The sequence below is a fragment of the Herpailurus yagouaroundi genome, unplaced genomic scaffold (genome assembly GCF_014898765.1).
Source record: "Herpailurus yagouaroundi ecotype Mexico unplaced genomic scaffold, PumYag 182, whole genome shotgun sequence".
NCBI lineage: Eukaryota > Metazoa > Chordata > Mammalia > Carnivora > Felidae > Herpailurus > Herpailurus yagouaroundi.
In genome coordinates this window covers 20303005-20315637 of record NW_024412413.1, presented here as the reverse complement: position 1 = coordinate 20315637, position 12633 = coordinate 20303005, and the positions used below count along the sequence as shown (strand labels likewise).

General features: G+C 39.5%; 1 protein-coding gene across 2 annotated transcripts in view; it reads left to right on the top strand.

Annotated features, from left to right (window-relative positions):
* UTP20 (UTP20 small subunit processome component) overlaps positions 1-12633 on the top strand; it is a 110514-nt gene that overhangs the window by 27094 nt on the left and 70787 nt on the right. For both annotated transcript variants that reach the window (XM_040491097.1, XM_040491096.1), the window contains exons 18-21: positions 754-912; positions 1974-2050; positions 11922-12001; positions 12244-12484. In XM_040491097.1, the coding sequence (XP_040347031.1) occupies positions 754-912; positions 1974-2050; positions 11922-12001; positions 12244-12484 (557 nt within the window). The remainder of the gene's footprint in view (positions 1-753; positions 913-1973; positions 2051-11921; positions 12002-12243; positions 12485-12633) is intronic.

Below are 12633 nucleotides of genomic sequence, written 5' to 3'. Positions count from 1 at the left end.
TTTTTTTTTTTAATTTCCAAAGTGATACTTTTACAGAAAATTCAAATACTGCTGTGTAAATATCTATCATAAAAACTGAAATTGTTGTTGTAATTCTTAGTCCTGCCCACACTGAAAAGTCACAGGTAATTGGTGAATATTCTTTCAGACCTTTTGTACACATGTACAATTTAAATGGCATCAGGGAGGTTTTGCCATATCAGTACCTCAGGCTTACCTCATTTCTTTTGAGGTTTAAAAGGATACCACCCCAATACCAGAGTTTAAAATATCTTATATAACCAGTTCTTTGTTGATGGATGCTGAGGTGAATTGTTTTGGAGTTTTGCAGCATTTCCAATAAAATAGTAATGAACATCCTTATGCTGATATATTTGAATAGGGAAATATTCCCATAATGCATATTACTACTTGTAGAAGTAGAAATTATAGAAGTAGAATTGTGTAAGTGGAAGTATATGTGTACGTTTTTATTTGAACAAATGTTGCCAATCGATTTGAGTCATTCTGAGAATGAGTTTCCTGTTTTTTCCTTGTCATTTCTGTGCTAGACATTATTCTTAAATTAGATTCTAACAAAAAGTAAATAGTTTGAGGAAAAATGGATCATTTACCACAAGAAGTGTTGCTTATTTAATTTACAACATTAACATACCTCAGTTTTTCTTTTTTTTAGAGCTTTGGTCACATTTCATGTTCTTTTTGCGAAATCAAAGTACTGACCTGCCTCCTTGGTTTTCTCCATTCACTCAGGATGATGGGCTCTCAGAGCGTCAGTCTGCCTTGGCTATATTACGCCAGGCAGAACTTGTTCCAGCAACCGTGAGTGATTACAGAGAGAAGCTTCTTCATTTGAGAAAACTAAGACATGATATGGTGCAGGCTGCAGTCCCTGACGGGCCATTACAGGAGGTATAAAACAGTGTCTCAGGTTTTTAAACAATTTGTCCTTTTTGATCTGTTTAGCTGGCTTTTGGAAAGAGAAACATAGCAAGTAGTTAAAAAAAAAGTTTTTTATTTAAGCTAGCTGGATAAATCTCCAGTTTCCTTAGGTATTTTGAATTCAATGGCTCTGCCAGCCTTTTCCACAGTGGAAATAACTGTCCTCCCTCTGAATACGGGCATAATATGTGAAGGTAGGTGCAACAGAAGGGCTCAACATCTGGTTTAAGACCTGACATTCTTCTCCATGTGCTGCAGGATGTCAGGCCTCTTATCTTTTGTATTGGGGGTTTTTGTGCGTGACCCTTGAGGATGGATCACAGATCCCTTTGGGAGTAAGGCCAATGGAAGCGTTCCCTTTAGATCAGAGCATTTCTGCTCTTTACATGTTTTATATATTAGTGTCTTGTGTTAACGTTTCATTTGGAAAAAGGGCTCTGCTGCTAAAATAGTAATAAACACCTCATTCCCAAATAATACTAAAACTACCATTCTATATGACGCCTCCCCAGCACATGGAGATATGAGGGATGGCAGTCATTCTCAGGTGACTGAGAAAACTTGAGACCCTCTGAACTGAATGCCTTTAATGTATAGTTTTGAAAACTCAGCCATCTGCTCACAGAGCCCCAGCTGCCATTCACAGTGTATACCGTCTTGGGCTCTTTGGTATCTGTATTTTACTGCTTGCTGTTCAGGTTTTATCTCACACAGTGATGGTAATAGCAGTGTTTGTTAGGTGGGAATTTAATCATGAGTCAGATCTGTTTATTCAAATGCTATATCCTTTGTGAACATCTGGAGTGAGTTTGAGTACTTTTGCTTTAGTGATTCTTCTTTGTTAAATAGCGAGTGACATTTTGGGGAGAGTCAGAAAATTATTATATGCCGAATTTTGGATTGGTACCTACAACTTGTTCCTTAAAGCACAAGCTTCTTTTTAACCTCTGATTGTCTGAGTTGGGATATTTATATTTCATGCGTTCTGTAGTTTATAGCCCATTTACTAAACTAGTTTGCTATAATCGCAGGTGCCACTTCGTTATTTATTAAGCATGTTGTATGTTAACTTCAGTGCCCTCTGGGATCCTGTTATTGAACTCATAAGGTAAGCATGGGTTAAAATGGATGAAGCCGTATGTGTTAACTATTGCAGAGTGATGGGGCCAGATTATACTCCTGCTAGGTGTGATTTAAATGAATGGGTGTGTATAGTATTTGTAGCTACCTTAAATCCTTTGTGGGACAAGGTGAAGAAAAAACGAACATTAGTTATTCTCTCTAATGTCAAGTATTTCAACATCTCAGATGTTATATGTATGTATCTTTGTGCATTGAAATAACTTCAAAGGACTTGCTCTGTCTACTTGATAGGATATATCTATGGTTAAATTTCTTTTTTAATTTTTTAATATGAAATTTATTGTCAAATTGGTTTCCATACAACACCCAGTGCTCATCCCAAAAGGTGTCCTCCTCAATACCATCACCCACCCTCCTCTCCCTCCCACCCCCCATCAACCCTGAGTTTGTTCTCAGTTTTTAAGAGTCTCTTATGCTTTGGCTCTCTCCCACTCTAACCTCTTTTTCTTTTTTTTTTTCCTTCCCCTCCCCCATGGGTTTCTGTTAAGTTTCTCAGGATCCACATAAGAGTGAAAACATATGGTATCTGTCTTTCTCTGTATGACTTATTTCACTTAACATAACATTCTCCAGTTCCATCCATGTTGCTACAAAGGACCATATTTCGTTCTTTCTCATTGCCATGTAGTACTCCATTGTGTATATAAACCACAATTTCTTTATCCATTTGCCAGTTGATGGACATTTAGCCTCTTTCCATAATTTGGCTATTGAGAATGCTGCTATAAACATTGGAGTGCAAGTGCCCCTATGCATCAGCACTCCTGTATCCCTTGGGTAAATTCCTAGCAGTGCTACTGCTGGGTCATAGGGTAGGTCTATTTTTAATTTTTTGAGGAACCTCCACACTGTTTTCCAGAGTGGCTGCACCAATTTGCATTCCCACCAACAGTGCAAGAGGGTTCCCGTTTCTCCACATCCTCTCCAGCATCTATAGTCTCATGATTTGTTCATTTTAGCCACTCTGACTGGCGTGAGGTGATATCTGCGTGTGGTTTTGATTTGTATCTCCCTGATGAGGAGCGACGTTGAGCATCTTTTCATGTGCCTGTTGGCCATCCGGATGTCTTCTTTAGAGAAGTGTCTATTCATGTTTTCTGCCCATTTCTTCACTGGGTTATTTGCTTTTCGGGTGTGGAGTTTGGTGAGTTCTTTCTAGATTTTGGATACTAGCCCTTTGTCCGATATGTCATTTGCAAATATCTTTTCCCATTCCATTGTTGCTTTTTAGTTTTGTTGATTGTTTCCTTTGCAGTGCAGAAGCTTTTATCTTTATGAGGTCCCAGTAGTTCATTTTTGCTTTTAATTCCCTTGCCCTTGGGGATGTGTCAAGTAAGAAATTGCTGCGGCTGAGGTCAGAGAGGTTTTTTCCTGTTTTCTCCTCTAGGGTTTTGATGGTTTCCTGTCTCACATTCAGGTCCTTTATCCATTTTGAGTTTGTTTTTGTGAATGGTGTAAGAAAGTGGTCTAGTTTCATCCTTTTGCATGTTGCTGTCCAGTTCTCCCAGCACCATTTGTTAAAGAGATGGTCTTTTTTTCCATTGGATATTCTTTCCTGCTTTGTCAAAGATTAGTTGGCCATACTTTTGTGGGTCCAGTTCTGGACTCTCTGTTCTATTCCATTGGTCTATTGTCTTTGTGCCAATACCATGCTGTCTTGATGATTACAGCTTTGTAGTAGAGGCTAAAGTCTGGGATTGTGATGCCTCCGGCTTTGGTTGTCTTCTTCAAAATTACTTTGGCTATTTGGGTCCTTTTGTGGTTCGATACAAATACTAGGATTACTTGTTCTAGCTTCGAGAAGAATGCTGGTGCAATTCTGATTGGGATTGCATTGGATGTGTAGATAGCTTTGGGTAGTATTGTCATTTTAACAATATTCTTCCAATAAATGAGCAGGGAATGTCTTTCCATTTCTTTATTTCTTCTTCAATTTCCTTCATAAGCTTTCTATAGTTTTCAGCATACAGATCTTTTACATCTTTGATTAGGTTTATTCCTAGGTATTTTATGCTTCTTGGTGCAATTGTGAATAGGATCAGTTTCTATATTTGTCCTTCTGTTGCTTCATTATCAGTGTGTAAGAATGCAACTGATTTCTGTACCTTAATTTTGTATCCTGCGACTTTGCTGAACTCATGTATCAGTTCTAGCAGACTTTTGGTGGAGTCTATTGGATTTTCCATGTACAATATCATGTCATCTGCAAAAAGGAAAACTTCATCTTTGCCAATTTTGATGCCTTTGATTTCCTTTTGTTGTCTGATTGCTGATGCTAGAACTTCCAACACTATGTTAAACAACAGCGGTGAGAGTGGACATCCCTGTCGTGTTCTTGATCTCAGGGAGAAAGCTCTCAGTTTTTCCCCATTGAGGATGATGTTAGCTGTGGGCTTTTCATAAATGGCTTTTATGATGTTTAAGTATGTTCCTTCTATTCCGACTTTCTCGAGGGTTTTTATTAAGAAAGGATGCTGAATTTTGTCAAATTCTTTTTTGCATCGATTGACAGGATCACATGGTTCTTATCTTTTCTTTTACTAATGTGATGTATCACATTGATTGATTTGTGAATGTTGAACCAGCCCTGCAGGTCAGGAATGAATCTCACTTGATCATGGTGAATAATTCTTTTTATATGTTGTTGAATTCGATTTGCTAGTATCTTACTGAGAATGTTTGCATCGATATTCATCAGGGGTATTGGCCTGTAGTTCTCTTTTTTTTATTGGGTCTCTGCCTGGTTTAGGAATCAAAGTAATGCTGGCTTCATAGAATGAGTCTGGAAGTTTTCCTTCCCTTCCTGTTTTTTGGAATAGCTTGAGAAGGATAGGTATTATCTCTGCTTTAAACGTCTGGTAGAACTCCCCTGGGAAGCCATCTGGTCCTAGACTCTTATTTGTTGGGAGATTTTTGATAACTGATTCCATTTCTTCACTGGTTATGGGTCTGTTCAAGCTTTCTATTCCTGTTTGAATTTTGGGAGTGTGTGGGTGTTGAGGAATTTGTCCATTTCTTCCAGGTTGTCCAGTTTGTTGGCATGTAATTTTTCATAGTATTCCCTGATAATTGCTTGTATTTCTGAGGGATTGGTTGTAATAATTCCAGTTTCATTCATGATTTTATCTACTTGGGTCCCCTCCCTTTTCTTTTTCAGAAGCCTAGCTAGAGGTTTATCAATTTTGTTTATTTTTTCAAAAAACCAACTCTTGGTTTAATTGATCTACTCTACAGTTTTTTTAGATTCTATATTGTTTATTTCTGCTCTGATCTTTATTATTTCTCTTCTTCTGCTGGGTTTAGGCTGCCTTTGCTGTTCTGCTTCTATTTCCTTTAGGTGTGCTGTTAGATTTTGTATTTGGGATTTCTCTTGTTTCTTGAGATAGGCCTGGATTGCAATGTATTTTCCTCTCAGGACTGCCTTCACTGCATCCCAAAGCATTTGGATTGTCGTATTTTCCTTTTCATTTGTTTCCATATATTTTTAAATCTCTTCTCTAATTGCCTGGTTGACCCACTCATTCTTTAGTAGGGTGTTCTTTAACCATTCTTTTGGAGGTTTTCCAGACTTTTTCCTGTGGTTGATTTCAAGCTTCATAGCATTGTGGTGTGAAAGTATGCATGGTATGATCTCAATTCTTGTATACTTATGAAGGGCTGTTTTGTGACCCAGTATGTGATCTATCTTGGAGAATGTTCCATGTGCACTCGAGAAGAAAGTATATTCTGTTGCTTTGGGATGCAGAGTTCTAAATATATCTGTCAAGTCCATCTGATCCAATGTACATTCAGGGCCCTTGTTTCTTTATTGACCATGTGTCTAGATGATCTATCCATTTCTGTAAGTGGAGTGTTAAAGTCCCCTGCAATTACCACATCCTTATCAATAAGGTTGCTTATGTTTGTGAGTAATTGTCATATATTTGGGGGCTCCTGTATTCGGCGCATAGACATTTATAATTGTTAGCTCTTCCTGATGGATAGACCCTGCAATTATATATTTCCCTTCTTCATCTCTTGTTACAGCCTTTAATTTAAAGTCTAGTGTGTCTGATATAAGTATGGCTACTCCAGCTTTCTTTTGACTTCCAGTAGCATGATAAATAGTTCTCCATCCCCTCACTTTCAATCTGAAGGTGTCCTCAGGTCTAAAATGAGTCTCTTGTAGACAGCAAATAGATGGGTCTTGTTTTTTTATCCATTCTGATACCCTGTTTTTTGGTTGGCACATTTAGTCCATATACATTCAGTTTTATTATAGAAAGATATGGGTTTAGAGTCATTGTGATGTCTGTAGGTTTCATGCTTGTAGCGATGTCTCTGGTACCTTGTCTCACAGGATCCCCCTTAGGGTCTCTTGTAGGGCTGGTTTAGTGGTGATGAATTCCTTCAGTGTTTGTTTGTTTGGGAAGACCTTTATCTCTCCTTCTATTCTAAATGGCAGACTTGCTGGATAAAGGATTCTTGGCTACATATTTTTTCTGTTCACCACATTGAAGATTTCCTGCCATTTCTTCTGGCCTGCCAACTTTCAGTAGATAAATCCGTCACTAGTCTTATCAGCCTCTCTTTATATGTTAGGGCACGTTTATCCCTTGCTGTTTTCAGAATTTTCACTTTATCCTTGTATTTTGCCAGTTTGACTATGATATGTCATGAAGAAAATCGATTCAAGTTACATTTGAATGGAGTTCTCTGTGCCTCTTGGATTTCAGTGCTTTTTTCCTTCCCCAGTTCAGGGAAGTTCTCATCTATGATTTGTTCAAGTACACCTCCCTGTCTCTTCGTCCTCTGGAATCCCAATTATGCATATGTTAGTACGTTTAGTTGTGTCACTTAGTTCTCTAATTCTGCCCTCATACTCCTGGATTTTTTTATCTCTCTTTTTCTCAGTTTCCTCTTTTTCCATAATTTTATCTTCTAATTCACCTATTCTCTCCTCTGTCTCTTCAATCCAAGCTGTGGTCGCCTCCATTTTATTTTGCAGCTCATTTATAGCATTTTTTAGCTCCTCCTGACTGTTTCTTAGTCCCTTGATCTCTGTAGTAATAGAATCTCTGCTGTCCTGTATACGTTTTTCAAGCCCAGCAATTCATTTTATGACTATTATTTTAAATTCATTTTCTGTTACATTACTTAAATCATTTTTGATCAGTTCGTTAGTTGCCGCTACTTCCTGGAGTTTCTTTTGAGGAGAATTCTTCCGTTTCGTCATTTTGGATAGTCCCTGGAGTGGCACAGAACTGCAGAGCTCTTCCTCTGTGCTGTCTGGAGTAACTCGCGCTGGTGGGCAGGGCCGCAGTCAGACCTGATGTCTGCCCCCAGCCCACCCCTGGGGCCACAGTCAGACTGGTGTGGACCTTATCTTCCCCTCTCCCAGGGGTGGTGTGGCCCCCTGTCTGGGCTACTTACACATTGCCAGGCTTGTGGTGCTGCTTAGATGGGATCTGGCGTATTAGCCAGGGCAGATCCGCAAGGTGCACAGGGGCTGGAGGGGCAGACTCAGCTCGCTTTGCCTTTGGTAGTCCGCTTCGGGAGGGGCCCCTCTTCCATGGACCACTTGTCTACGCTTGGCTCTAGAGAGTCCTCTGCTAGTCTTCTGGCGGTTTTCTGGTGTATTTAGGCAGATGTGGGTGGAATCTAAGTGGTCAGCAGGACACGGTGAGCCCAGTGTCCTCCCATGCTGCCATTTTCCTCACCATGGTCTGTTAAATTTTTTTTATAGTGACAAGATAGTGTATAGTAATTGCAAAATTTTATTTATATATATTGAGTCAGTGAGCCAAACTTTAAACATGACTTTTTGAAACCCTAGGTGTCTAGTATCCAAGAGTCCCTTAGTTCTAAAAAGGACCTTAGTAATCACATAGAAATTACATATGTGGTGCTTCATATGTAGTCTGTCCTTTTGCAGACCTTTGTCTTCAGATGGTCTACTCTGCTTTTTGTCAGATTAGAAATATATCATGTGTGACCTGTCAAAACCGTAACCATTAGTTCTTACTTGACAGAAGTAGAATAAACAAATCTCTTTACAATTTGGAACCAGTTTGCCTTTTACTGCCCTTCAGAACCATTGAACCATTCTGAAAACAAAGCCTTCTAACATCAACTTCATAATTTCACTTATTGTGCTTAAGGAAGAATCTGACACATGTGTTACTAGTAGCCCGCTATCAAAAATGTTGACTTCTTATTGCTAAATGCCTTTCATGGTTCTCCATGGCTGGCTAGGCTGTCTTCCTGTTGGGTACATCTATCTATCTGAAAACTGATTGATTTTTCATGGATAGTCAACAGCATATACAGTTCATGTCTTGTGTGATGATTATCCACCTTTGCCTAGCAGTCTGTACTTTGCCCAGGGGCATCCCTGTGGTCAGAGGGGCGGTGATGACTGGGAGTTGGAGACTGAACTTTGCTAAGAAGCCCTTTAATCTTGGCTGGCATGGGCCTCACACTTGCCCTCAGAATGCGGAAAGGTAGCCCAGGAGAAAGGCAGAAGTCCAACCTGTGTCACTGTCTTTCGGTTGCTGCTCAGTAGAGCTGTTGGCTGAGACTTGCTTGAGTCTCTTCTGGCCCCTCGTCTGTTCAGGAACACACACACACACACACACACACACACACACACACACACACTCAGTCAACCTGCTGTAGTGACAAAATGGATGTTGGGCTGTGGCATTAGTAAAAATGATATCCAGTCTCTTAAAAAAAAAAAAGACTCACCTGTGTCCCTGGCCAGGCACCCCATGCTGATCAAGAAGGGCCAGACCTGCTCCTTCGAACTCCATAGTCTGTGACCCCAGAGAGCTAGGCCAGGCCTTTCCATGCTCCCAGCTGGGTGCCAGTAGATGTTTACTGCCTGTCTGGAGCCCACCTGCTCAGGCACAAGTGAGAGTAAAATATTAGGAGCAGAAAAAAATATCATATTCTTAGACAAGTAATGACAGAAAGAGCATACACATTTTTTTAATTTAATTTTTTTTTAATTTACATCCAAATTAGTTAGCATATAGTGCAACAATGACTTCAGGAGTAGATTCCTTAGTGCCCCTTACCCATTTAGCCCATCCCCCCTCCCACACCCCCTCCAGTAACCCTCTGTTTGTTCTCCATATTTATGAGTCTCTTCCTTTTTGTCCCCCTCCCTGTTTTTATATTATTTTTATTGCCTTTCCCTTATGTTCGTTTGTTTTGTCTCTTAAAGTCCTCATATGAGTGAAGTCGTATGGTATTTGTCTTTCTCTGACTAATTTCACTTAGCATAATACCCTCCTGTTACATCCACGTAGTTGCAAATGGCAGGATTTCATTATTTTTGATTGCCGAGTAATACTCCATTGTATATATGTACCACCATTGTATATATGTACCACATCTTCTTTATCCATTCATCCATCGATGGACATTTGGGCTCTTTCCATACTTTGGCTATTGTTCATAGTGCTGCTATAAACATGGGGGGTGTGTGTGTCCCTTCAAAACAGCACACCTGTATCCCTTGGATAAATACCTAGTAGTGTTTATCCAGGGATTTATCTAGAGTACTTATCCAAGGATAAATTTATCCAGTATTTATCCCAGCAATTGCTGGGTTGTAGGGTAATTTTATTTTTAGTTTCTTGAGGGACCTCCATACTGTTTTCCAGAGTGGCTGCACCAGCTTGCATTGCCACCAACAATGCAAAAGAGATCCTCTTTCTCTGCATCCTCGCCAACATCTGTTGTTTACTGAGTTGTTAATGTTAGCCATTCTGACAGGTGTGAGGTGGTATCTAGAGCATAAACATTTTGAGATTATTGGTGCTAAGATACCAAATTATATAAACACTTATGTGATTCATCTGATTTCTCTTCAAATTCTGAAAGGTATGTTTCATGTAGTTATTTTTTTTTGCCTTTATGTCAATGATACGTATATTTTAATTTGGTGGAGGAAAACCAACACTTAAAAATTTTTTTAACGTTTTATTTTATTTTGAGAGACACAGTGGAAGCAGGGGAGGGGTAGAGGGAGAGGGAGACACAGAATCCAACGCAGGCTCCAGGCTCTGAGGTGTCAGCACATTCCCCGATGTGGGGCTCAAACCCACAAATGCGAGATCATGACCTGAGCCAAAGTCAGGCGCTTAACTGAATGAGTCACCCAGGCACCTCTGAAAGCCAACACTTTAAAGTTAGCTGAGTTTTTCTCCGGAGTCCTCTCCTTTCTTTACTGTGCCATACCTTGTACCTGATGCCCCGTTCACATTACTGTGCCTTTAAAAATAGTCTTCTTAGGGTGCCTGGGTGGCTCAGTCAGTTAAGCATTTGACTCTTGATTTTGGCTCAGGTCATGATCTCACAGTTGAGTGAGTTTGAGTCCCACATTGGGCTCTTCACTGGCAGCGTGGAGCCTGCTTAGGATTCTGTCTCTTTCCCTCTCTCTGCCCCTTCTTACTGTTTCTGTCTCTCTCAAAGTAAATATACTTAAAAAAAAAAACCAAAAAACAAAAAAAAAAAACCTTCTTAGAGGGATCTATTTAGGTTTTAAAAAATATCCTTTAGTACTTTATGACTATAAAAATAATTCCTCCTCAAAAAATTAAAAATAGAAATACCATGTGATTCAGTAATTCCACTACTGGGAGCACCTGGGGGGCTCAGTCAGTGTCCAACTCATTTTTTTTTTTTTTGTTTATTTATTTTTGAGAGAGAGAGAGACAGAGTGGGAGCAGGAGAGGGACAGAGAGAGGGAGACACAGAATCCCAAGCAGGCTCCAGGCTCTGAGCTGTCAGCACAGAACCCAACACAGGGCTTGAACTCATGAACTGTGAGATCATGACCTGAGCTGAAGTTGCCTGCTTAACCAACTGGGCTATCCAGGTGCCCCAAATGTCCGACTCTTGATTTCAGCTCAGGTCATGATCTCACAGTTTGTGAGATTGAACCTCATGTTGGGCTTTGCATTAACAACATGGAGCCTGCTTGGGTTTCTCTCTCCCTCTCTCTCTGCCTTTCCCTCTCTCTCTTTCAAAATAAATAAATAAACATTAAAAAAAATATAATCCCACTACTAGGTATTTACCAAAGAAAAGAAAAACATTAATTCAAAAATATAGATGTTCACTGCAGTGTTATTTACAAGAGCCAAGATATGGAGGCAACCTAAGTGTCCATCAGTAGATGAGTGGGTAAGGAAAATGTGGTATATGTACACAATGGAATATGACACAGCCATAAAAAAGGATGAGATTGTGCCATTTGAAATAACATGGGTGGACCTAGAGGGTATTACGCTAAGTGAAATAAGTCAGACTGAGAAAGACAAATATATGATTCTACTTATAAGTGGAATCTTTAAAAAAAATGAATAAATAAACAAAAAGCAGAATCAGACCTGTAAGTACAAAGAAAAACCTGATGGCTGCCCGAGGGGAGTGGGTGGGGGGTATGGGCAGCATGGGTGAAGGAGAGTGAGAGATACAGGTTTCCAGTTATGGAATCAGTAAGTTATGGGAATAAAAGGAATATGGTCAATGGTATTATAACAGTGATGTAATGGGACAGATGGTAGCTACACTTGTGAGCACAGCATAATGTATAAACTTGTCAAATCACTAAGTTATACACCGGAAACTAATATAATATTGTGTTTCAACTACACTGAAATTAATAAAAATTCCTGCTCAGTGCAGGCATTTTGAAAAAATGCAAAAAAGTACAAAAGTTATTGAAGCCCTATATTCAAGGATAACCTAATTAAATTGTAATTATATCCTTTCACTTTTTTTTTCCTATGAGAGATCTTTTAAAAAGGATTATACCACGTATTTGTGATCTTTTCTCTTAGTTCTCATGCACATGAAATGGACAATAAGCAATTTTGGAAAGTCTACTATGAACATCTAGAAAAAGCAGCTCTACATGCTGGTATGTAAGGGGAAGTGAAAGGGAGGCTGGGGAAAAAAAGGTGGTTTAACTATTTAATTTTTTACTGCTTAATTGTGCATGAAATCGGGAAACAGAAATGAGTAATGTACTATCCTGATAACCTTTGGATATATTTTATTGTTTCCTCATATTACTAGAGCTAGAAACACCCTCACATGAGGAGACCCAGAGGACAAATGTTAACATTTCTCTAGTGGTTCCAATGACTTTTTTTCTTGCAGAGAAAGAGCTGCAAAATGATGTAAGAGATGAGAAGTCCATTGGAGATGAAAGTTGGGAGCAGCCTCAGGAAGGAGATGTTGGAGCTCTTTATCATGAGCAGTTAACATCAAAAACTGACTGTCAGGAAAGACTGGATCACACCAACTTCCGATTTTTGCTCTGGCGAGCTCTGGCAAAATTCCCAGAAAGGGTAGAGCCACGGTCCAGGGAGCTTTCCCCACTTTTCCTGAGATTTATCCAGTAAGTATTCCTTTCCAGGAATATGTCCCTGGTAGAGTATGAGGAAGAGAAGATGTGAAGTCTTCAACTCCCAAGTAGGCTGTTTTTTTAGTATGTCCATCACATTTTCAAACCATTGGCTCATCTGTAAAGCACTGGCTCTCTCAGAT